The 25,561-nt window shown below is 49.8% G+C and overlaps 1 protein-coding gene across 1 annotated transcript in view; it reads right to left on the reverse strand.

Moving 5' to 3' along the window:
- The window catches only part of wdfy3 (WD repeat and FYVE domain containing 3), a 586,950-nt gene that overhangs the window by 317,494 nt on the left and 243,895 nt on the right, over positions 1–25,561 (reverse strand). Inside the window, 1 exon segment of the mRNA XM_072496251.1 lies at positions 21,718–21,819. Within this exon segment, the coding sequence (XP_072352352.1) occupies positions 21,718–21,819 (102 nt within the window).

Here is a 25,561-nt window from a genome sequence, read left to right on the forward strand (position 1 = left end):
GTTGGCCCCGATATTACAGGCGATTGAAGGGCTAAAAGATGAGCAAAAGACCCAGGAGCGGGAGCTTCGGGTCGTGAAGGCAAAGGCTGCCGAGAACGAGGACGATATACAGGGCCTGGTGGTGAAGACGGAGATGGACGAGGCACACCATAAACGATGTGTGGAAAGGCTGGAGGTGCTGGAGAATAATGCGAGGAGGAAGAATTTAAGGATTCTTGGTCTTCCTGAAGGTGCAGAAGGGGCGGACGCCGGGGCATATGTGAGCACGATGTTGCACTCGTTAATGGGAGCGGAGGCCCCGACGGGTCCGTTGGAGGTGGAGGGAGCATACCGAGTGATGGCGCGAGGACCGAGAGCAGGAGAAATTCCCAGAGCCATAGTGGTGAGATTCCTCCGTTTTAATGACAGAGAGATGGTCCTCAGATGGGCAAAGAAAACTCGGAGCAGTAGGTGGGAGAATGCGGTGATCCGCGTATATCAAGACTGGAGTGCGGAGGTGGTGAGAAGGAGGGCGAGCTTTAATCGGGCCAAGGCGGTGCTTCATAAAAAGATTAAATTTGGAATGCTGCAGCAGGCAAGACTGTGGGTCACATATCAACGGAAGCACCACTACTTTGAAACGGCGGATGAGGCGTGGACATTTATTGTTGAAGAGAAATTGGAATAAGCGGGTTATTAAAAAAGAACGTTTGAGACAAAGTGGTGGGGCGAATATGGGGGGCGAAGAGGGGGGAAAAAGGGGAGAAGAGATGATTTTTATGTTGTTAATCCTGCGACCCGGTAACTTTTCTCTCTTCCACAGGTTGTGGGGGAGGGAGGAAGGGAGGTGGAGGAGCTGGGGGCGTTGGCCATTGGAGGCGGGGCCAAAAGGGAAGCGCGGGCTTTGTTCCCGCGCTATGATAATTATGGCGGGAATAGGGAAGCAGGAAGGAGGGGGCGTTGCACGGTGCGAGCCGAGGTCACGGGGGGAAGCCGAGGTCGGCCAGAGTTTGTTGACTTCTGGGAGCAACATGGGGGGTGTAACTACGCTAGTGGGGGATCTAGCGGGGTGGGTGGGAGGGGGGATTTACTGGGTTGCTGCTGCTGGGGAGAAGGGGGAGCTGGTATGGGGTGGGGTGGGCAGGGCGGGAGGGCACCGCCTGGGGGGGACACAGCTGCGTGGGAACTGGGTGAGGAGCTGGATAAAAGGGCATGGCTAATCGACAAGGGGGGGGGGGGGAAGAGCCCCCCAACCCGGCTGATCACGTGGAATGTGAGAGGGCTGAACGGGCCGATAAAGAGGGCACGGGTACTCGCACACCTTAAGAAACCGAAGGCAGATGTGGTCATGTTACAGGAGACGCATTTGAAACTGATAGACCAGGTTAGACTACGCAAAGGATGGGTGGGGCAGGTGTTTCATTCGGGGCTAGATGCGAAAAACAGGGGGGTGGCTATACTAGTGGGGAAGCGGGTAATGTTTGAGGCAAAGACCATAGTGGCGGATAGTGGGGGCAGATACGTGATGGTGAGTGGCAAATTACAGGGGGAGGCGGTGGTCTTAGTGAACGTATATGCCCCGAACTGGGATGATGCCAACTTTATGAGGCGCATGTTAGGACGTATCCCGGACCTAGAGGTGGGGAAGTTGGTAATGGGTGGAGATTTTAACACAGTGCTGGAACCAGGGCTGGACAGATCGAGGTCCAGGACTGGAAGGAGGCCGGCAGCAGCCAAGGTGCTTAAAGACTTTATGGAGCAGATGGGAGGAGTAGACCCATGGAGATTTAGCAGACCTAGGAGTAAGGAGTTTTCGTTTTTCTCCTATGTCCACAAAGTTTATTCGCGAATAGACTTTTTTGTTTTGGGAAGGGCGTTGATCCCGAAGGTGAGGGGGACGGAGTATACGGCTATAGCTATTTCGGATCACGCTCCACACTGGGTGGACTTGGAGATAGGGGAGGAAAAAGAACGGCGTCCACCCTGGAGAATGGACATGGGACTAATGGTGGATGAGGGGGTGTGTCTAAGGGTGAGGGGGTGTATTGAAAAGTACTTGGAACTCAATGATAATGGGGAGGTCCAGGTGGGAGTGGTCTGGGAGGCGCTGAAGGCAGTGGTTAGAGGGGAGCTGATATCAATCAGGGCACACAAAGGAAAGCAGGAGAGTAGGGAACGGGAGCGGTTGCTGCAAGAACCTCTGAGGGTGAACAGGCAATATGCGGAGGCACCGCAGGAGGGACTGTACAGGGAAAGGCAAAGGCTACACATAGAATTTGATTTGCTGACAACGGGTACTGCAGAGGCACAGTGGAGGAAGGCACAGGGTGTACAGTACGAATATGGGGAGAAGGCGAGCAGGTTGCTGGCCCACCAATTGAGGAAAAGGGGAGCAGCGAGGGAAATAGGGGGAGTGAGGGATGAGGAGGGAGAGATGGAGCGGGGAGCGGAGAGAGTGAATGGAGTGTTCAAGGCATTCTATGAAAGATTATATGAAGCTCAGCCCCCGGATGGGAAGGAGAGAATGATGTGTTTTCTGGACCAGCTGGAATTTCCTACGGTGGAGGAGCAGGAGAGGGTGGGACTGGGAGCACAGATCGAAATGGAGGAAGTAGTGAAAGGAATTAGGAGCATGCAGGCGGGGAAGGCCCCGGGACCGGATGGATTCCCAGTTGAATTTTACAGGAAATATGTGGACTTGCTCGCCCCGCTACTGATGAGAACCTTTAATGAGGTGAGGGAAAGGGGACAGCTGCCCCCGACTATGTCAGAGGCAACGATATCGCTTCTCTTAAAGAAGGAAAAATACCCGCTGCAATGCGGGTCCTATAGGCCTATTTCCCTCCTGAACGTAGACGCTAAGATTCTGGCCAAGGTAATGGCAATGAGGATAGAGGATTGTGTCCCGGGGGTGGTCCATGAGGAACAAACTGGGTTTGTGAAGGGGAGACAGCTGAATACGAATATACGGAGGCTGCTAGGGGTAATGATGATGCCCCCACCAGAGGGGGAAGCAGAGATAGTGGTGGCGATGGATGCCGAGAAAGCATTTGATAGAGTGGAGTGGGATTATTTGTGGGAGGTGTTGAGGCGATTTGGCTTTGGAGATGAGTATATTAGATGGGTACAGCTGCTGTATAGGGCCCCGATGGCGAGCGTGGTCACGAATGGACGGGGGTCTGCGTATTTTCGGCTCCATAGAGGGACGAGGCAGGGATGTCCTCTGTCCCCATTATTGTTTGCACTGGCGATTGAGCCCCTGGCAATAGCATTGAGGGGTTCCAGGAAGTGGAGGGGAGTACTCAGGGGAGAAGAACACCGGGTATCTCTGTATGCGGACGATTTGTTGTTGTATGTGGCGGACCCGGCGGAGGGGATGCCAGAGATAATGCGGATACTTGGGGAGTTTGGAGAATTTTCAGGATATAAACTGAACATGGGGAAAAGTGAGTTGTTTGTGGTGCATCCAGGGGAGCAGAGCAGAGAAATAGAGGACTTACCGCTGAGGAAGGTAACAAGGGACTTTCGCTACTTGGGGATCCAGATAGCCAAGAATTGGGGTACATTGCATAGGTTAAACTTAACGCGGTTGGTGGAACAGATGGAGGAGGACTTCAAGAGATGAGACATGGTATCCCTGTCACTGGCAGGGAGGGTGCAGGCAGTTAAAATGGTGGTCCTCCCGAGATTCCTCTTTGTGTTTCAGTGCCTCCCAGTGGTGATCACAAAGGCTTTTTTCAAAAGGATTGAGAAGAGTATCATGAGTTTTGTGTGGGCCGGGAAGACCCCGAGAGTGAGGAAGGGATTTTTGCAGCGTAGTAGGGATAGGGGGGGGCTGGCACTACCGAGCCTAAGTGAGTACTACTGGGCCGCCAATATCTCAATGGTATGTAAGTGGATGGGAGAAGAGGAGGGAGCGGCGTGGAAGAGATTGGAGAGGGTGTCCTGCATGGGGACGAGCCTACAAGCTATGGTGACGGCGCCGTTGCCGTTCTCACCGAAGAAATACACCACAAGCCCGGTGGTGGTGGCTACTCTGAAAATTTGGGGGCAGTGGAGACGGCATAGGGGAAAGACGGGAGCCTCGGTGTGGTCCCCGATAAGAAATAACCATAGGTTTGCTCCAGGGAGAATGGATGGGGGATTTGGAACATGGCAAAGAGCAGGAGTAACACAATTGAGAGATCTGTTTGTAGATGGGACGTTTGCAAGTCTGGGAGCGCTGACCGAAAAATATGGGTTGCCCCAAGGGAATGCATTCCGGTATATACAACTGAGGGCTTTTGCGAGGCAACAGGTGAGGGAATTCCCGCAGCTCCCGACGCAGGAGGTGCAGGACAGAGTGATCTCAAAGACATGGGTGGGGGACGGTAAGGTATCAGACATATATAGGGAAATGAGGGACGAGGGGGAGATTATGGTAGATGAGCTGAAAGGGAAATGGGAAGAGGAGCTGGGGGAGGAGATTGAGGAGGGGCTGTGGGCTGATGCCCTAAGTAGGGTAAACTCATCGTCCTCGTGTGCCAGGCTAAGCCTGATACAATTCAAGGTGTTACACAGGGCCCATATGACTGGAGCACGGCTCAGTAAATTTTTTGGGGTAGAGGATAGGTGTGCGAGATGCTCGAGAAGCCCAGCGAATCACACCCACATGTTCTGGTCATGTCCGGCACTACAGGGGTTTTGGGTGGGGGTGACAAAGGTGCTTTCGAAGGTGGTGGGGGTCCAGGTCGAACCAAGCTGGGGGTTGGCTATATTCGGTGTTGCAGAAGAGCCGGGAGTGCAGGAGGCAAAAGAGGCTGATGTTTTGGTCTTTGCGTCCCTAGTAGCCCGGCGCAGGATACTGTTGATGTGGAAGGAAGCCAAGCCGCCGGGTGTGGAGACCTGGATAAATGACATGGCAGGGTTTATAAAGCTGGAACGGATTAAGTTCGTCCCAAGGGGATCGGCTCAAGGGTTCACCAGGCGGTGGCAACCGTTCGTCGAATACCTCACAGAAAGATAGAGGGAATGGAAAAGAAGAAGACAGCAGCAGCAACCCAGGGTGGGTGGGGGGGGGGGGGGGGGGGGGGGGACCAGAAGGACTCTCAGGGATGTTAGTGTATAAGTATAATTTGTATAGGTTGTTGTTATAGGTAATTGTATACTGGACTGCTGAATTGTATTTTTGGAGAGTATTTATTTGGGACAAGGCAGTTGCCATTTAGTTTTGTTTTTTAATTTTGATGTTGTTTATATATTATTTATTTCTTGTTTAAAAAACTGGCCATTGTTATTTATATTGTTATATTACTGTGTAAAAGATACACAATGTACTGTTATGGTTGGCCAAAAATTTTGAATAAAATATATTTAAAAAAATAAAAAAAAGGCGTTCTGTGTGTTAGCTTTTATTGGTAGAGGGATTGAGTTTCGGAGCCATGAGGTCATGTTGCAGCTGTACAAAACTCTGGTGCGGCCGCATTTCGAGTATTGCGTCCAATTCTGGTCACCGCATTATAGGAAGGATGTGGAAGCATTGGAAAGGGTGCAGAGGAGATTTACCAGAATGTTGCCTGGTATGGAGGGAAAATCTTATGAGGAAAGGCTGTGGGACTGGAGGCTGTTTTCGTTAGAGAGAAGAAGGTTAAGAGGTGACTTAATTGAGGCATACAAGATGATCAGAGGATTGGATAGGGTGAACAGTGAGAGCCTTTTTCCTCGGATGGTGATGTCTAGCACGAGGGGACATAGCTTTAAATTGAGGGGAGATAGATATAAGACAGACGTCAGAGGTAGGTTCTTTACTCAGAGAGTAGTAAGGGCGTGGAATGCCCTGCCTGCAACAGTAGTGGACTCGCCAACACTAAGGGTATTCAAATGGTCATTGGATAGACATATGGACGATAAGGGAATAGTGTAGATGGGCTTTAGAGTGGTTTCACAGGTCAGTGCAACATCGAGGGCTGAAGGACCTGTACTGCGCTGTAATGTTCTATGTTCTAATTGCTGTTAGTTCTAATTCTATTCAGTTTCTGCAACTTCGATGTGCAAACTAGCTGCTCCTGTTTTTGAGTCCATACTGTATCTTTTAAATTTTGTTATTTTTATACATTAAAGATTAACCTTCCCAGGAGTGCGCGGGAGAGGGGGAGGTGGAGTGCGCGCGAGAGAGGGGGAGGTGGAGTGTGCGCGAGAGAGGGGGAGGTGGAGTGCGCGCGAGAGAGGGGGAGGTGGAGTGCGCGCGAGAGAGGGGTAGGTGGAATGCGCGATTGAGGGGAGGTGGAGTGGGCGCGAGAGAGAGGGTGGTGGAGTGTGCACGAGAGAGGGGATGGTGGAGTGCGCACGAGACAGGGTATGATGGTGTGCACGAGAGAGAGGGTGGTGGGGTGCGCGAGGGAGTGGGGGTGGGGTGTGCGTGAGAGAGGGGGTGGTGGGGTGTGCACGAGAGAGAGGGGGTGGTGGGGTGTGCGTGAGAGCGAGGGGGTGGTGGGGTGTGCGTGAGAGCGAGGGGGTGGTGGGGTGTGCGCGAAAGAGGGGTGGTGGGGTGTGCGTGAGAGGGGAGGGTGGAGTGTGTGTGAGAGAGGGGGTGGGGTGTGCGTGAGAGAGAGGGGGGGTGAAGTGTGTGAGAGAGACGGGGTGGTGGGGTGTGTGTGTGAGAGAGAGGGGGCGGTGGGGTGTGCGTGAGAGAGAGGGGGCGGTGGGGTGTGCCTGAGAGAGGGGGTGGGGTGTGTGTGAGAGAGGGGGTGGTGGGGTGTGCGTGAGAGAGAGGGGGGGTGGTGGGTGCGTGAGAGAGAGGGGTGGGTGGGGTGTGTGTGAGAGAGATGGGTTGGTGGGGTGTGTGTGAGAAAGAGGGGGTGGTGGGGTGTGTGAGGGGGGGTGGTGGGGTGTGTGAGAGACAGGGGGCGTGGTGGTGTGTGTGAGAGAGAGGGGGGTGCGTGAGAGACAGGGGGTGGGGTGTGCGTGAGAGAGGGGTGGTGGGGTGTGTGTGAGAGAGGGGGGGTGGAGTGTGTGTGAGAGAGGGGGGTGGAGTGTGTGTGAGAGAGGGGGGTGGGGGGTGCGTGAGAGAGAGGGGGGGTGAAGTGTGTGTGAGAGAGGGGGTGGTGGGGTGTGCGCGAGAGAGGGGGGTGGAGTGTGCGTGAGAGAGAGGGGGGTGGAGTGTGCGTGAGAGAGAGGGGGGGTGGAGTGTGCGTGAGAGAGAGGGGGGGGGTGGAGTGTGTGTGAGAGAGGGGGTGGAGGGGTGTGTGTGAGAGAGAGGGGGTGGTGGGGTGTGCGTGAGAGGGGGGGTGGGGTGTGTGTGAGAGAGGGGGTGTGGGGTGTGGTGGAGTGTGCGCGAGAGGGGGGGTGGTGGGGTGTGTGAGAGAGAGGGGGTGGTGGGGTGTGTGTGAGAGAGAGGGGGCGGTGGGGTGTGCGTGAGAGAGGGGGGGGTGGGGTGTGTGTGAGAGAGGGGGGGGTGGGGTGTGCATGAGAGAGCGGGGGGGGTGGGGTGTGTGTGAGAGAGGGTGGGTGGGGTGTGTGTGAGAGAGGGGGGTGGGGTGTGTGTGTGAGAGAGAGGGGGTGGTGGGGTGTGTGTGAGAGAAGGGGAGTGGAGGGTGCGTGAGAGAGAGGGGGTGGTGGGGTGTGTGAGAGAGAGAGGGGGTGGTGGGGTGTGCTTGAGAGAGAGGGGGGTGGGGTATGTGTGAGAGAGGGGGGGTGGAGTGTTGTGGAGTGTGCGCGAGAGGGGGGTGGTGGAGTGTGTGTGAGAGAGGGGGTGGTGGGGTGTGTGTGAGAGAGGGGGGGGGGTGTGTGTGAGAGAGGGGGGGTGGTGGGGTGTGCGTGAGAGGGGGGGTGGGGTGTGTGTGAGAGAGGGGGTGTGGGGTGTGGTGGAGTGTGCGCGAGAGGGGGGGTGGTGGGGTGTGTGAGAGAGAGGGGGTGGTGGGGTGTGTGTGAGAGAGAGGGGGCGGTGGGGTGTGCGTGAGAGAGGGGGGGGTGGGGTGTGTGTGAGAGAGGGGGGGTGGGGTGTGCATGAGAGAGCGGGGGGGGTGGGGTGTGTGTGAGAGAGGGGGTGGAGGGGTGTGTGTGAGAGAGAGGGGGTGGTGGGGTGTGCGTGAGAGGGGGGGTGGGGTGTGTGTGAGAGAGGGGGTGTGGGGTGTGGTGGAGTGTGCGCGAGAGGGGGGGTGGTGGGGTGTGTGAGAGAGAGGGGGTGGTGGGGTGTGTGTGAGAGAGAGGGGGCGGTGGGGTGTGCGTGAGAGAGGGGGGGGGTGGGGTGTGTGTGAGAGAGGGGGGGGTGGGGTGTGCATGAGAGAGCGGGGGGGGTGGGGTGTGTGTGAGAGAGGGTGGGTGGGGTGTGTGTGAGAGAGGGGGGTGGGGTGTGTGTGTGAGAGAGAGGGGGTGGTGGGGTGTGTGTGAGAGAAGGGGAGTGGAGGGTGCGTGAGAGAGAGGGGGTGGTGGGGTGTGTGAGAGAGAGAGGGGGTGGTGGGGTGTGCTTGAGAGAGAGGGGGGTGGGGTATGTGTGAGAGAGGGGGGGTGGAGTGTTGTGGAGTGTGCGCGAGAGGGGGGTGGTGGAGTGTGTGTGAGAGAGGGGGTGGTGGGGTGTGTGTGAGAGAGGGGGGGGGTGTGTGTGAGAGAGGGGGGGGTGGAGTGTGGTGGAGTGTGCGTGAGAGAGGGGTGGTGGGGTGTGTGTGAGAGAGGGGGTGGTGGGGTGTGTGTGAGAGAGAGGGGGTGGTGGTGTGTGCGTGAGAGAGAGGGGGGGTGGGGTGTGTGAGAGAGGGGGGGGTGATGGGTGTGCGTGAGAGAGAGGGGGAGTGGGGGGTGGTGGAGTGTGCGCGAGAGGGGTGGTGGTGGAGTGTGAGAGAGAGGGGGGTGTGGGGTGTGTGAGAGGGAGGGTGGGGTGTGTGTGAGAGAGGGGGTGTGGGGTGTGTGTGAGAGAGAGGGGGTGGTGGGTGTGTGTGAGAAAGAGGGGGTGGTGGGGTGTGAGAGAGAGGGGGGTGGTGGGGTGTGTGTGAGAGAGGGGGCGTGGTGGGGTGTGTGAGAGAGATGGGGTGGTGGTGTGTGTGAGAGAGAGAGGGGGGGGTGGTGGGTGCGTGAGAGGGGTGGGTGGGGTGTGTGTGAGAGAGATGAGTTGGTGGGGTGTGTGTGAGAAAGAGGGGGTGGTGGGGTGTGTGTGAGAGAGGGGGGTGGTGGGGTGTGTGAGAGAGAGGGGGGGGGTGTTGGTGTGTGTGTGAGAGAGAGGGGGGTGCGTGGGAGAGAGGGGGTGGGGTGTGTGTGAGAGAGGTGGGGTGGGGTGTGCGTGAGAGAGAGGGGTAGGTGGGGTGTGCGTGAGAGAGAGGGGTGGGTGGGGTGTGTGTGAGAGAGAGGGGGTGGTGGGACGTGTGAGAGAGAGGGGGTGGTGGGGTGTGTGAGAGAGAGGGGGTGGTGGGGTGTGTGAGAGAGAGGGGGTGGTGGGGTGTGTGAGAGAGAGGGGGTGGTGGGGTGTGTGAGAGAGAGGGGGTGGTGGGGTGTGTGTGAGAGAGGGGGGGTGGTGGGGTGTGTGTGAGAGAGAGGGGGTGGTGGGTGTGTGTGAGAGCGAGGGGGTGGTGGGGGGTGTGTGAAAGAGAGGGGTGGAGTGTGCGCGAGAGGGGTGGTGGTGGGGTGTGCGTGAGAGGGGGGTGGTGGAGTGTGTGTGAGAGAGCGAGGGGGTGGTGGGGTGTGTGTGAGAGAGAGGGGGGGTGCGTGAGAGAGAGGGGGTGGGGTGTGTGAGAGAGAGGGGGGTGGGGTGTCCGCGAGAAAGGGTGTGGTGGGGTGTGTGTGAGAGAGAGGGGGTGGTGGAGTTTGCGTGAGAGAGGGGGGTGGGGTGTGCGTGAGAGAGGGGTGGGTGTGAGAGAGAGAGGGTGGTGGGGTGTGTGAGAGAGAGAGGGGGTGTGGGGTGTGTGTGAGAGAGAGGGATGGTGGGGTGTGTGTGAGAGAGGGGGGTGGTGGGGTGTGTGTGAGAGAGGGGGGTGGAGTGTGCGCGAGAGGGGGGGTGGTGGGGTGTGAGTGAGAGGGGGGTTGTGGAGTGTGTGAGAGAGGGGGGGTGGTGGAGTGTGTGAGAGAGGGGGTGGTGGGGTGAGCGTGAGAGAGGGGGTGGTGGGCTGTAAAAGAAAAAGATTGACCTTCCCAACATTGTTTCAACTACCTTTTTGTGGTTAAGTTAACACATCAATTTGGCGACGAGGATCTAAAAAATCCAAGTTTCAGCATGTTCAACATGAGGTTTTGGAAGACAAGTTAGCAGCCCCATGGTTATGTTGGGTCTATTGGTGAGTTTGTGTAAGAGAACGAGAACTGGATTGAATATGTGGAAAGGTTGGAACACTTTCCAGGCAAATGGGATCACAGAAGTCACAAGGAAGCACCCAATTCTCCCAAGTGTGTGTGGACGAAGACTTACAAACTACTGAAAAAGTTAGCTACACCACGGAAACCGGGGGACATTTCATTTACAGATTTAGTTACACTATTATACAATGTTTAAAGTTCTGTAGTCATTTTCGGAAGACAGGACAGTCTGTAGCTAACTTTGTGGCTGAATTGCACTAGCTCTCTGAACACTGCTAGTTTGGGGCAGCTTTGGAACACACGCTTCAGGCCAGACTAGTTTGTGGCATTAGACTAGTTTATGGCATTAATGAGGACAGCATTCAGCGGCATTTACTGGGAAAAGCCACATTTACTTTTTATGGCGGCTCTATAAACTTCTCAGGGAATGGAAATGGCTGCCAATAATGCAGGTGCACTGCGTCAAGCATAAAAGGAAGCTCCAAGTAAAAAGGTGAAAACAGTGGAGTGTTTTAACTCTGAAGGATCACACTGTGCGAATCATTGTAAGTTTATGGACACTTTTTGTCACCAGTGAAACAATTAGGGGCATTTCGTGAAGAAGTGTCAAGGTCTTAAAAGAATGTCAACGGCTGAGCAGGGAACATCTTATGCAAGGAAGCCTCAGTTGACGGTGCATCGCTTGGAAAGATCAGACATGGCTGAGTAGCACTATTACACATGTTTAAAATGAGTGAGGAGCGTGTAGAGCCCATTTATGCTACAGTGGAAGTCGAGGTAGGCACAGGTGGTTCGGCATCGGTAATCAGTGAGGAGTCTTTCAGGAATATTTGGGGATCTAAGTAGGCACCAGCCCTTACTCAGGCAGGAATCAACCTTCAGGTGTTGACATGCACTGATCTACTGGGGCGTGACTGGCTCAGAAAAATTCAATTGAATTGGAGTGAGTTAAAACACACAAAAGTGACAGAGGACGTCATTCAGAAATATCCTGAGGTTTTCAAAGACAAACTGGGTAAATTATGGTATACAACAGTTAAATTGTTCATAGATCCTCAGGCTACACCTCACTTTTTCAAACCGAGAACAGTGCCCTATGCCAAGAAAGGCAAAGTGGAGGAATTGGAGTGGCTGCAAAGACTCAGAATCATTAAGCCCATTCAGTTTTCACGTTGGGCATCACCAATTGTTCCTGTTCTTAAAAGTGATGGTACTGTGCGTCTATGTATGGATTACAAATTTACCATTAATCAGATTTTCAAGCTGGATGCTTATCCATTGCTGAGGGCAGATCATCTGTTTCAACCCTTGCAAGAGGCAAGATGTTTTCAAAACTGGACATGAGATGGGCCTATCAAAAACTCTTCCTACAGGATGATTCAAAGCAGTATGTGACCAACAGCATGCATAAATGGTTGTTATAGTATAATCATTTGGTTTTTGGTGTATCCTCCAGTTTGGTGAACTTCCAAAGGATGATGGACAACCTGTTGCAATACATAACTCATGTTGCAGTCTACGTATATACCATTTTAATTTTGGGTAAGACTGAGGAGCACCTCAGCAACCGGGATCAAGTTTTTAAAAGGTTTTCAAAAGCAGGGATGTGTTTGGAACAACAAGTGCATTTTTCTGGCATTGAGCGTGAAGTATCTAGGCCACAGAATCACTGCACAAGGCTCATCTCCTGTGGAAGGGAAAGTTTGAGCGATTAAGGAAGTTCAAGAGCCCAGGTATGTGGATGAGCTCAGGTTTGATAAACCACTATGGAAAGCTTTTGCCAGGCCGGTCTACTGTACCTACTTCTACACAAAGAAATAAACTGGAAGTAGGAGTCTTCACAGAAGAAGGTTTTCAAAGATGTGAAAGCGCTGCTGCAATCGAAAAATCTGCTGGTCAATTTTGATCTAGACAGGGAACTTATTCTGTTGTGCAATGTTGTGCCCTACAGTGCGAGGCCAGTACTTTCTCAATGGAGGATGGGACCAAAAACCCACTGGTTTTGCATCTAGAACTGTGACAAAGGCTGAAAATGGGTAGTCACAGTTGGATAAAGGAGCTCTAGCTAAAGCCAAATTACTGTGGATGCTGGAATCTGAAACAAAAAAAGAAAATACTGGACAATCTCAGCAGATTGATACTAGAGAGAACTGGAAATAGGATCTGATTTATACTGTTGCTTTGGGGAGGGGGGGGGGGGGGGGGGGAAGAGCATGGAACAGCCACCTGGATAGAGGGTCAGCAATAGGTGGAGATTGACAAAAGATGTCATAGACGAAAAGGCAAAGGGAATGTAAATGGTGGAGATAATGACTGAGAAGGATGCTGATAGTGGCACATTAAGAGATCAGAATGTGTTAATGGCAGAACAAAGATGAGCAGTGTGTCGAAGGACAACCTGGAACTGGCAGCAGGTGGCCCAACTTGAATTGTTTTCAGAACATGAAGGGTGCGGCTGGCTGAAACTTTGTCAGATGTAGTAAGCCTGGAAGTATTTATAATAATCTTCAGCCCGAAGTGCCATGTTGGTGATCCATCTCTGTCTCCTCCAGAGGTCCCCCGCAACACAAATGCAAGACTTCAGCCAGTACGATTCACTCCACATGAAATCAAGAAATGGCTGAAGGCACAGGATACTGCAAAGGCTACGGGTCCTGACAATATTCCAGCAATAGTACTGGAGATTTGTGTTCCAGAACTTGCCGCACCCCGAGCCAAGTTGTTCCAGTACAGCTACAACACGGACATCTATTCAGGAATGTGAAAAATTATCCAGGTGTCCTGTACACAAGAAACAGGACAAATCCAACCCAGCCAATTACACCCCTATAAGTCTACTCTCCATGATCAGCAAAGGAAGGAAGGGATCATCAACACTGCTATCAAGTGGCATTCAGCAATAACCTGCTCACGGAGACTCAGTTTGGGTTCTGCCAGGATCACAGCTCCTGACTTCATTACAGCCTTGGATCAAACATGGACAAAAGAGCTGAATGCCAGGTGGGAGTGTCTGCCCTTGACATCAAGGCAGTATTTGACAGAGTATAGCATCAAGGAGCCGTAGCTAAACTGGAGTCAATGAGAATCGGGGAAACTCTCCGCTGGTTGGAGTCATGCCTGGCATAAAGGAAGATGGTTGCGGTGGTTGGAGGTTAATCATCTCAGCTCCAGAACATCACTGCAGGAGTTCCACAGGGTAGTGTCCTAGGCCCAACCACCTTCAGATGTTTCATCATTGACCTCCCTTTCATCATAAGGTCAGAAGTGGGGAAACTCGCAGATGACTACACAATGTTCAGCACCATTCGCAACTCCTCAGATAGTGAAGCAGTCCATGTCCAAATGCAGCAAGACCTGGACAATATCCAAGTTTTGACTGACAAGTGGCTAGTTACATTCACGCCACACAAGTGCCAGGCAATGACCCTCTCCTTCAAGAGGAAATCTAACCATTACCCTTGACATTCAATGGCATTCCCATCGCTGAATCCCCCACAATCAACATCCTGGGGGTTACCATTGATCAGAAACTGAACTGGATTAGCCATATTAATACTGTGGCTACCAAGGAAGGTCAAAGGTTAGGAATCCTACAGTAAAGCGATGCCCACCTGGTCCATTGATTGAAACAGTGAGGTCGTATTTGGGGGTAAAACTAAAACGCCACCATTTGAACGGTTCTCGGTGAGTGTGGGGATTCCCAGATGAATTATAAGGATTAGTAGGATGTTGAAAGGCAAGCTTTTTTCCCCTCAAATAAGGTCGGACCTCTGGCAGAAAGCAATTGACATACCAGTCTTCAAATATGATTGCTGCAAATCAGGCATTGCTGCTGGCAGGTGATATTTATATTTCCCCTTGAAAGCTCCAGGTTTTCTGATCTATAAACTAGTATAGGTTTACATTTAAAGCTAGCCACACTGCACATAGCAGAAATACTGTACTTATACTGCAAAATACTGGTTGGGTGTTACTGCATCCTGGATTGCTGGTCCAGTACATAATCAATATGCACCATGTCCCAAAATCATTTAGGAACATCTGTATGCTCCTCTGGACCCGGGAAGCAAACACTGAAAAACAAATCTGAACCTCGAGTGTTACTCTGTTCTTCAATGCCAAGTTAAAATAACATTCGTTAGCAATGTTTAAAAAACCACCAGAATTTAGTGGTGCCTCAGGGATTTACCACAACTTCCTAGTGGGGGGTTTAATTCAGTGCTTGATTGAGGGACCAAGTATCACAAATTTTTTGGGGGGGGGTCTCTGAAAGCTACTCTCTGCCCTGGCCTCCAACCTCCTTTCTCTTCTCCCCCCCCCCTCCCCCCGCCTGCCGCACCCGCAGGCCCGCCCCAGGCAGCCTCCGTCCCCGACCTCCCTTTTGTCCCCCAGCAACAGTCCCTCCCCCGTCAGCAGAGCAATTCCCCCCCCCCCCCAAAAAAAAACAGCACAGTAGAAAGAGCCCCCTTCAACAAGCTCACCCCCCACTGCCCTTCCATGAGCCAGCCCACCCAGCTAGCTTGGTAACCCCTGCCCATGGCACCAAACATTTTCCCACCTAGTGTTCCCCCCTCTCCCGCTCGGACAAACATGTTCAAGAGAAAACATTCCCAGCCCAGTTAACCGAAGGAAACAAAAAGAAAAGAAAAATCCCACATTGAAAATTCACACTCCATCCCCCACCAGTACAAATGCAAACTTTAACTTACAAAAATACGCGACAGCTCCAGGATCGTTACAGAAGGCATTACAAATATAGTGCAAAAACATGAGTATTTTTAACGTGAACACTGCAGCAAAGTTCAAACACCTCAGTCCCTTGCCAGCCCTTTCCTTCTGCCCCCTAGTAATTGACCCCTCTACCCCGGGGAAAAGCCTCTGACTATCCACTCTGTCTATGCCCCTCATAATTTTGCAGACCTCTATCAGGTCGCCCCTCAACCTCCTTCGTTCCAGTGAGAACAAACCGGGTTTATTCAACCGCTCCTCATAGCTAATGCCCTCCATACCAGGCAACATTCTGGTAAATCTCTTCTGCACCCTCTCTAAAGCCTACACATCCTTCTGGTAGTGTGGCGACCAGAATTGAACACTATACTCCAAGTGTGGCCTAACTAAGGTTCTATACAGCTGCAACATGACTTGCCAATTCTTATACTCAATGCCCCGGCCAATGAAGGCAAGCATGCCGTATGCCTTCTTGACTACCTTCTCCACCTGTGTTGCCCCTTTCAGTGACCTGTGGACCTGTACTCCTAGATCTCTTTGACTTTCAATACTCTTGAGGGTTCTACCATTCACTGTATATTCCCTACCTGCACTAGACCTTCCAAAATGCATTACCTCACATTTGTCCGGATTAAACTCCATCTGCCATCTCTCCGCCCAAGTCTCCAAACAATCTAAATCCTGCTGTATCCTCTGACAGTCCTCATCGCTATCCGCAATTCCACCAACCTTTGTGTCGTCTGCAAACTTACTAATCAGACCAGTTACATTTTCCTCCAAATCATTTATATATACACTACAAACAGCAAAGGGCCCAGCACTGATCCCTGTGGAACACCACTGGTCACAGCCCTCCAATTAGAAAAGCATCCTTCCATTGCTACTCTCTGCCTTCTATGACCTAGCCAGTTCTGTATCCACCTTGCCAGCTCACCCCTGATCCCGTGTGACTTCACCTTTTGTACTAGTCTACCATGAGGGACCTTGTCAAAGGCCTTACTGAAGTCCATAAAGACAACATCCATTGCCCTACCTGCATCAATCATCTTAGTGACCTCCTTGAAAAACTCTATCAAGTTAGTGAGACACGACCTCCCCTTCATAAAACCATGCTGCCTCTCACTAATACGTCCATTTGCTTCCAAATGGGAGTAGATCCTGTCTCGAAGAATTCTCTCCAGTAATTTCCCTACCACTGAAGTAAGGCTCACCGGCCTGTAGTTCCCTGGATTATCCTTGCTACCTTTCTTAAACAGAGGAACAACATTGGCTATTCTCCAGTCCTCCGGGACATCACCTGAAGACAGTGAGGATCCAAAGATTTCTGTCAAGGCCTCAGCAATTTCCTCTCCAGCCTCCTTCAGTATTCTGGGGTAGATCCCATCAGGCCCTGGGGACTTATCTACCTTAATATTTTTTAAGACACCCAACACCTCGTCTTTTTGGATCTCAATGTGACCCAGGCTATCTACACACCCTTCTCCAGACTCAACATCGACCAATTCCTTCTCTTTGATGAATACTGATGCAAAGTATTCATTTAGTACCTCGCCCATTTCCTCTTTCTCCACACATAGATTTCCTTGCCTATCCTTCAGTGGGCCAACCCTTTCCCTGGCTACCCTCTTGCTTTTTATGTACGTGTAAAAAGCCTTGGGATTTTCCTTAACCCTATTTGCCAATGACTTTTCGTGACCCCTTCTAGCCCTCCTGACTCCTTGCTTAAGTTCCTTCCTACTTTCCTTATATTCCACACAGGCTTCGTCTGTTCCCAGCCTTTTAGCCCTGACAAATGCCTCCTTTATCTTTTTGACGAGGCAAACAATATCTCTTGTTATCCAAGGTTCCCGAAAATTGCCGTATTTATCCTTCTTCCTCACAGGAACATGCCGGTCCTGAATTCCTTTCAACTGACACTTGAAAGCCTCCCACATGTCAGATGTTGATTTTCCCTCAAACGTACGCCCCCAATCTACGTTCTTCAGTTCCCGCCTAATATTGTTATAATTAGCTTTCCCCCAATTTAACATATTCATCCTAGGACCACTCTTATCCTTGTCCACCAGCACTTTAAAACTTACTGAATTGTGGTCACTGTTCCCAAAATGCTCCCAGACTGAAACATCTACCACCTGGCCGGGCTCATTCCCCAATACCAGGTCCAGTACCGCCCCTTCCCTAGTTGGACTGTCCACATATTGTTTTAAGAAGCCCTCCTGGATGCTCCTTACAAACTCCGCCCCGTCTAAGCCCCTGGCACTAAGTGAGTCCCAGTCAATATTGGGGAAGTTGAAGTCTCCCATCACCACAACCCTGTTGTTTTTACTCTTTTCCAAAATCTGTCTACCTATCTGCTCCTCTATCTCCCACTGGCTGTTGGGAGGCCTGTAGTAAACCCCCAACATTGTGACTGCACCCTTCTTATTCCTGATCTCTACCCATATAGCCTCACTGTCCTCTGAGGTGTCCTCCCGTAGTACAGCTGTGATATCCTCCCTAACCAGTAGCGCAACTCCGCTTCCCCTTTTACATCCCCCTCTATCCCGCCTGAAACATCTAAATCCTGTAACGTTTAGCTGCCAATTCTGCCCTTCCCTCAACCAGGTCTCTGTCATGGCAACAACATCATAGTTCCAAGTGCTAATCCAAGCTCTAAGTTCATCTGCCTTACCCTTAATACTTCTTGCATTAAAACATATGCACTTCAGGCCACCAGACCCGCTGTGTTCAGCAACTTCTCCCTGTCTGCTCTGCCTCAGAGCCACACTGTCCCTATTCCCTAGTTCTCCCTCAATGCTCTCACCTTCTGACCTATTGCTCCCGTACCCATCCCCCTGCCACACTAATTTAAACTACTCAGAACATTTATAATTCTGATATCACCAAATGATCAAGAGACAGTTTTTTCATGGCAGGGTGAACAGCAGTACAGATGCTTTGTCTGGCTTCAGCTCCAACACTGAAAACGAAACCAAAAAGACACAGACACACCCAAGCTTTTCTCAAAGTGAAACTAAAAAGCAGAGCCAGAGCTCAGCTCCACCCACACTCTGACATCACTGCAGTACATGAGCAGACAAACATTTCTTAAAGCGACATTCTCATGACACGTCCCCCCAAGAAAAAAAATAAACCATCAACTTCAAGATGGTTTCATTTTTCACCTTTTCACTATCCTTTAAGAAATGCACACAGTAAATATACATTTTTGTTTAAAAAAAAAAACAACACACGCAAACAGGTTTATTAATATAGTCCTTTTTTTTTCATGCTTCTTCCTCCAACTGAAATCCTTCTCGCTTGAATCTCTTTGAACAAAAAGGTCCTTGCACGATCCGTCCATTTCTCTAAGCCTCGGCATTTCTCTTTAAAGTCAAATACTTCAGTTCAATCTGATCACAGCGTCCCTTGTAATTCTCCAACACAGGAGCATTGGTTATCATAGCTTTCAGGCAGTCAAATGCCTGTTGACACTCCGCTGTCCACTGAAAGTTCCGACGTTTCTTCAGCAAGTCCATCAGTGGAGCAACCATGCTACAAAACGTTTGCACAAATGTTCGATCAAATCCACTCATGCCAAGAAATCGCATTATTTCCTTTCGTCTTGAGGGTATCGGAAACTCCTCAAGGAAAGTGACTTGGGCTTTTCCAAATTCACCTTTGGCTAGGTTTATCACCAAACCCGCCTCCTGAAGTCGATCGAATAACTCCATCAGGTGTTTTAAATGTTCTTTCCATGTCTTGCTGAAAATTACCAGATCGCCGATGTATACCGCACAATTGGGTAATCCTGAAATGACTTTGTTAGTTAACTGTTGAAATGTGGCTGTGGCGTTTATCTTGCCAAATGGCATAACTTTGAATTGGTATATACCATCTGGAGTCACAAAAGCTGAAATCTCCTTCGCCCTTTCGGATAAAGGTACCTGCCAGTAACCTTTAAGTAAATCCAGTTTGGAAATAAAAGCTGATTGTCCCACTTTCTCAATTCAATCCTCCAAACGTGGGATAGGATAAGCGTCCGTTCTTGTAACTGAATTAACCTTTCTATAGTCCACACACAACCATTGGGTACCATCTGGTTTAGGAACCATCACTATGGGTGAGCTCCATTGGCTGCAACCCACTTCAATTATGCCATTTTTAAGCATACTCTCAATCTCTTTGTTAAGCTGTGCCAATTTTAAAGGGTTAAGTCTGTATGGGTGTTGTATGATTGGAACAGCATTTCCCACATCTACATAATGTATAGCCATTTTAGTACTTCCCAATTTATCTCTACAAATTTGCTCATGTGATATCAATAACTCTTTCAGGTCAGTCCGTTTTTCCTCTGGAAGGTAACTCAACAAGTTATCCCAATTTTTTAGACATCCTCGTTTTCCAATTTAATTTAAGGCATGTCAAATTCACAGTCATCTGGATTTGGTTCGTCACTTTGAGTTAGAATCATTAAAACCTCCTCCTTTTTCTCTCCTTCCCTTTCAAAGTACCTTTTAAGCATATTCACATGACACACTCGGTGAGTTTTCCTTCTATACCGCGTTTTTACCTCACTTAATTTCCTTTCAATCTGATAAGGTCCACACATCCTAGCTTTTAAAGGTTCATCTACCACTGGTAACAATACTAAAACTTTATCTCCACTGGCAAAACTACAAACTTTGGATTTCTTGTCCACTACCCATTTCATCACATTTTGTGCAACTTTCAAACGTTGTCTAGCCAATTCACCTGCTCTATTTAATCGTTCCGTAAAATTTGACATGTAATCCAATAATGTAAGTTCTGATTTCTCACTCAACAATTTTTCCTTAATCAATTTAAGTGGTCCTCTTACCCCATGACCAAAAATTAGTTCAAAGGACTAAATTTGGTTGACTCATTAGGTGCATCCCTAATTGCATACAGTAGGAATGGAATTCCTTTATCCCAATCCTCAGGATAATAGTGACAATAAGCCCTCAACATTGTCTTTAATGTCTGATGCCACCTTTCTAACGCTCCCTGCGATTCTGGATGGTACGCAGTTGATTTAAATGGTTTTATTCCTAAGCTATCCATAACTTTTTTGAATAACCTGGAGGTAAAATTCGATCCTTGATCCGATTGTATTTTTGTAGGTAGGCAATATCCAGTAAAGAATTGAAGTAACTCCTCCACAATCTTTTTAGCTGTAATATTACGTACTGGAATGGCCTCTGGAAACCTAGTAGACACATCCATTATAGTCAAAAGATATTGATTCCCACTTTTCGTTTTAGGAAGCGTTTTATGACAAGTCAGGAGGGTGATGAAATACTCAACATTTTACTGGATGGGTGCAGTTTCAACACTCACAACTCAATGGGCAATCCACAATGGTCTGCCTGACCAGAGCCTCATCCACTAGAACACTGCAGCTACAACATGTACTATCTATCTGCAGGGCTGAACAGCAGCAACTCACCAGCAATTTTTCAGTAACATTTCCTAACCCATGACTCTCACCAACCAGAAGAGCAGGAGCATAAAGTCAGTGCTGCCAACCAGCATGGATTTTCCGTATGTTGAATACGGCAATACGATTTCTCACGTTGAAATACACAATCCACTGCAACCCTCGGTCAAACCCAACCGGACACCGCACTGAAGGAGAGTATTTAAGCGATGGGAGTTTTTGGGGGGAGGGAAGAAAAAAAATATTAAGAGGCAGCTCCCTTTAAAGGGCTGGCTGGCTTTATGGGGTGGGGGCTGGGGGTGGACGAGGAGCTGATTGGCAAGCTGCAGTGAATGTATTCCCCCCCGAAATGCTTAGATTGGTTTCCTTGGCGACGGCTGCTGGAAGACAGGCCCCCGTCCCCTCTCATCTCCGCCCTGCACACTCAACAGCGCATGCTTGCCATGTGATCCTTCGCGCGATCTAACATCGAGGTGCCTGTATGGAAAATATTAGATTTGCATTTTCCATTTGTGTTTTAGATATGTGCAATAAAGGTGTAAAGTTGTACTTCAGATTGGTGCGCATTTGTTCTTTGAAATGAAAACACCAATTTTACTGCCAAAATACTGATTTTTGGTATCTGGAATACTGATTTCTGTTGTGAAAGATTGGCAGCTCTGTATATTGCATGGGAACAGCATTATGTCGTAATCCCTTCAGCATCTGTGGGCCAAAATCTAAGGCCTTGCTTGCTACCTTAACCAATACTGTGGGAGATCCTTTACCACACGACATGTAATGGCTCAAGAAGATTCAATGGCATCTTTGAGATTTTTTGGGATGGATAGACAATACACGCCTTGCCACCGATGCCCACATCCCAAACATGAAGAGTAAAGAAAGTAGAGAATTTAGAGCTCAAGTACATACACAAGTCCAATCCTCATTTCCTGTTTGGGGATTATTTTTCTCTTTTTATGAAACCATTTTCTTCATCAATAGCTAAAGCATGGTAGGAACGTTTCCAACCTTAAGAGCACAGTCTCCTGCTATTAAAGAACTTCCTAAAACATTATCTTTTGAATAAAATTCTGTCATGTTTATATTTTAAAATAACTTCACCACACTGTTCCACAGAAGAGTTGCTAGAATGGACTGGCATGGATTAGTGGACTGGCATGGGTCAGCTAATTGAATGAAACCTTGTACCACTGTTACATAGTGTGCCAACATCTCTGTGCTGGCACAGACTTGAATATTTCCTTCAAAAATTTGAATTTGCACACTTCTATTTATGCGTATTATGTGGAACTTATAACAGATCCTCTAATTACCTGCATTTGTGTTGGATCCTTGCAGCAGCACTGTCAGAGTCTCCATCACTAACAGGGCAAGCTGTTTTCGGTCCTCCAATGAACAATTTGCTTTAGATTCCACTTTCCAAAAAGAAAACAACAAATTTTATCGTTAAAAATTATTTCAAGTCCAAAAAATTACAATTATTAAAATGAAGCTGTTGCTGCAATGCTTACATGTGCCCTTAAGAGTACTACTGCATGCAGTTCTGGTCACCATAGACAGTGGAGAGGGAGCAGATAAGATTTAACATAAGAAGAAGTGGTAGGTAATTCGGCCCCTCGAGCCCACCCTATCATTCAATACGATCGTGGCTAATTCCACAGATTTGCGACCCTTGAGAGATGTAATTTCTCCTCATCGTTGCTATCCCCCAACCTGAAACTATGACCTTTCGTTTTAGATTGCCCCACAAGAAGAATCATCCGCTCTACGGTTACTTTGTCAATTCCTTTTATCATCTTATATAAATCAATTAGATCTCCTCTGATTCTTCTAAACTCGAGAGAGTATAGACCTCAACTGCGCAACCTCGCGTCACATCTCAAACACCTCATCTCTGGAATCAATCGAGTGAACCACCTCTACACTGCCTCTAATGCAACTACATCCCTCCTCAAATTAAGGGGATTAAACTGTACACAGTATTCCAGATGCGGTCTCACCAATTCCATGCACTGCGGGTAAGGTAGGGGAGATATAAAAACTTACCTCGGGGATTGCAGACTTTCTTTTTTTTGTGCGGGGCTGAGCTTAGCGAGCCGAGAGCAGTCTGGGTAAGGTAGGTGAGGTGAGATATAACACGCCGGGGCACTCATAGGGCATTGGGGGGGGGAACTGAAAAGTGACATCACAGGAATGCAGTGATCAGATTGGCTAAGAGGGAATCTGCTAAATTTGAATCTGAGTTCGTGTTAAATTTGAATCTGTGTTAAATTACTGGTTATAAGTCACTGGTTAGTCAATTAATTAATTAATTAGAGCGAAAAATGTGGTTTAGTGGGATGCAGTGCTTAAATTGCCAGATGTGGGAGAGCCGTGAAGCCGCAGGCGTTCTCTTCAACTACATTTGCAAGAAGTGCACCCAATGTCAGCTCTTCACAGACCGCTTGGTTCAATTGGAGCAGCAGTTGGATGCACTTAGCAGCATGGCGGAAAGCGTCATAGATAGGCGTCATGGAGACGTGGTCACACCCAAGGTACAGGCAGACAGATGGGTGACCACTAGAAAGGTCAGGCAGGCAGTGCAGGAATCCCCTGTGGCTGTCCCCCTCTCTAACATGTATATTGTTTTGGGCACTGTTGGGGGGGTATAGCCTATCAGGGGAAAACAAGAACAGCAGCCAGACAGTGGCACCACAACTGGCTCTGTTGCTCTGCAGGGGAGGGCAAAGTGCAGGAGAGCGCTAGTTATAGGGAACTCTATAGTAAGGGGCACAGATGGGTGCTTCCATGGACGGGAAAGAGACTCCAGGATGGTATGTTGCCTCCCTGGTGCCAGGGCCAAGGATATCTCTGAACAAACACAGGACATTCTGAAGAGGAAGGGTGCAGAAGGAGGCCATTTGGCCTATCGAGTCTGCACCAGCCCCTAGAAAGAGCACCCTATCCAAGCCCTTACCTCCATCTCACCCCTTCATCTCCACCCTATCCCTGTAACCCAACCTAACCTTTTTTTGGACACTAAGGGCAATTTAGCATAGCAAATCCACTTAACCTGCACATCTTTGGACTGTGGGAGGAAACCGGAGCGCCCGGAGGAAACCCACACAGACATGGGGAGAATGTGCAACTCCGCACAGACAGTGACCCAAACGGGAATCGAACCTGGGACCCTGGAGCTCTCAAGCAACTGTGCTAGGATTAAGGTGAATCCCAAAGCTTTTTATTCATATGTAAAAAGCAAGAGGGTGGCCAGGGAAAGGATTGGACCACTTAAGGCCAGTGGGGGGAATCTATGTGTTGAGCAGAGGAAATGGGCGAGGTACTAAATGAGTACTTTGCATCAGTGTTCATCTAAAGAAAGGGACTTTGTGGAAGATGATTCTTGGGTAGGGGGTGTGGACAGTCTAGATCATGTTAGCATTGAAAAGGAGGCGGCATTGGGTCTTTTAAAAGATATCAAGGTAGATAAGTCTCCTGGGCCAGATGGGATTTACCCCAGAATTCTGAGGGAAGCAAGGGAGGAAATTGCTGTGGCCTTGACTGACATCTTTGTATTCTCATTGGCTACAGATGAGATCCCAGAGGACTGGAGATAGCTAATGTGGTACCATTGTTTAAGGAAGGTAGCAAGGGTAATCCTGGAAACTGTAGGCCAGTGAACCTCACGTTGGTAGTAGGTAAATTATCAGAGAGAAATCTCAAGGACAGGATTTAAACCCATTTGGAAACAAATGGACTCATTAGCGATAGCATGGCTTTGTGAAGGAGAGGTCGTGCCTCACTAACTTGATCGAGTATTTTTGAGGAGGTGACAAAGATGATTGATGAGGGAAGGGCATGGATGTTGTTTACAGACTTCAGTAAAGCCTTTGATAAGGTGCATCATGGCTGACTGGTACAAAACGTGATATCACACGGGATCAGAGGTGAGGTGGTAAGATGGATATAGTATTGGCTCGGTCAGAAGGCAAAGGGTAGCAGTAGAAGGGTGTTTTTCTGAATGGAAGGTTGTGACTAGTGGTGTTCCACAGGGATCTGAGCTTGGGCCTCTGTTGTTTGTAGTGTACATAAACAATTTGGAGGAAAATGTAGCCGGTCTAATGGAGGTTGTCAGCTATGTGGAGAGGCTGAATGGACTTGGACTGTTTTCATTAGAAAGACAGAGGTTGAGGGGTGACTTGATAGAGGTCTACAAGATTATGAGGGGCATGGATAGAGTGGATGGGCAGGCACCCTTTCCCAGGGTGAAGGGGTCAGTCACCACGGGGCATAGGTTTAAGGTTCGTGGAGCAAAGTTTAGAGATGTGCGAGGCAGGTTTTTTTTACGCAGAGTGTAGCGAGTACCTGGAACGTGTTGCCAGGGGAGGTTGTGGAAGCAGATACATTAACGGCATTCAAAAGGCATCTTGACAAACACATTGATAGGATGGGTATAGAGGGATACGGCACAAGGAAGAGCTGAGGGTTTTGGCAAAGGTTGGTATCATGACCGGTGCAGGCTTGGAGGACCGAAGGGCCTTTTCCTGTGTTGTATTGTTCTTTGTTCTATCTCTGGACTGTGGGGGGAAACCGGAGCACCCGGAGGAAATCTATTCAGACACGGGGAAAACGTGTAGACTCTGCACAGACAAGCCGGGAATCGAACCTGGGACCCTGGAGCTGTGAAGCAACAGTGCTAACCATTGCGCTACTGTGCCGCCCCGTGCCGTGGGGGCACAGAGGGCAGAAACGCGATGGAAATGTTGCGCAGCTGCTTGGAACGCTGAACGCTGTTTGGGGGATGGGGGGGGGCGATGACAAAACGGCTGAGCGCAGAGGGAGCTGCTCCCGGGGAGAGCCACCACACTGGGGAATAGCTAGTGTATGAAAGTAAGAGGGGAGGGGGGCGCGGTGCAGCGCCCGAGAGGGGGGGTGGGGCGAGGCAAAAGTGGTACGGGGGGGGGGGGGAAAGAAGAGGGAATGGCAAGGAGTTTGGGTGGAGGGGGTGTTGGGTAGAATGCTGGTTACAACAGGTCGCACATGCGGACGGCTGGAGCAAAGAGGAAAACGGTGGATATCTTGGATAATAATAATCGCTTATTGTCACAAGTAGGCTTCAATGAAATTCCTGTGAAAAGCCCCTAGTCGCCACATTCCGGCACCTGTAGGCAACCCCAG

The sequence above is a fragment of the Scyliorhinus torazame genome, chromosome 3 (assembly GCF_047496885.1).
Source record: "Scyliorhinus torazame isolate Kashiwa2021f chromosome 3, sScyTor2.1, whole genome shotgun sequence".
Lineage (NCBI taxonomy): Eukaryota > Metazoa > Chordata > Chondrichthyes > Carcharhiniformes > Scyliorhinidae > Scyliorhinus > Scyliorhinus torazame.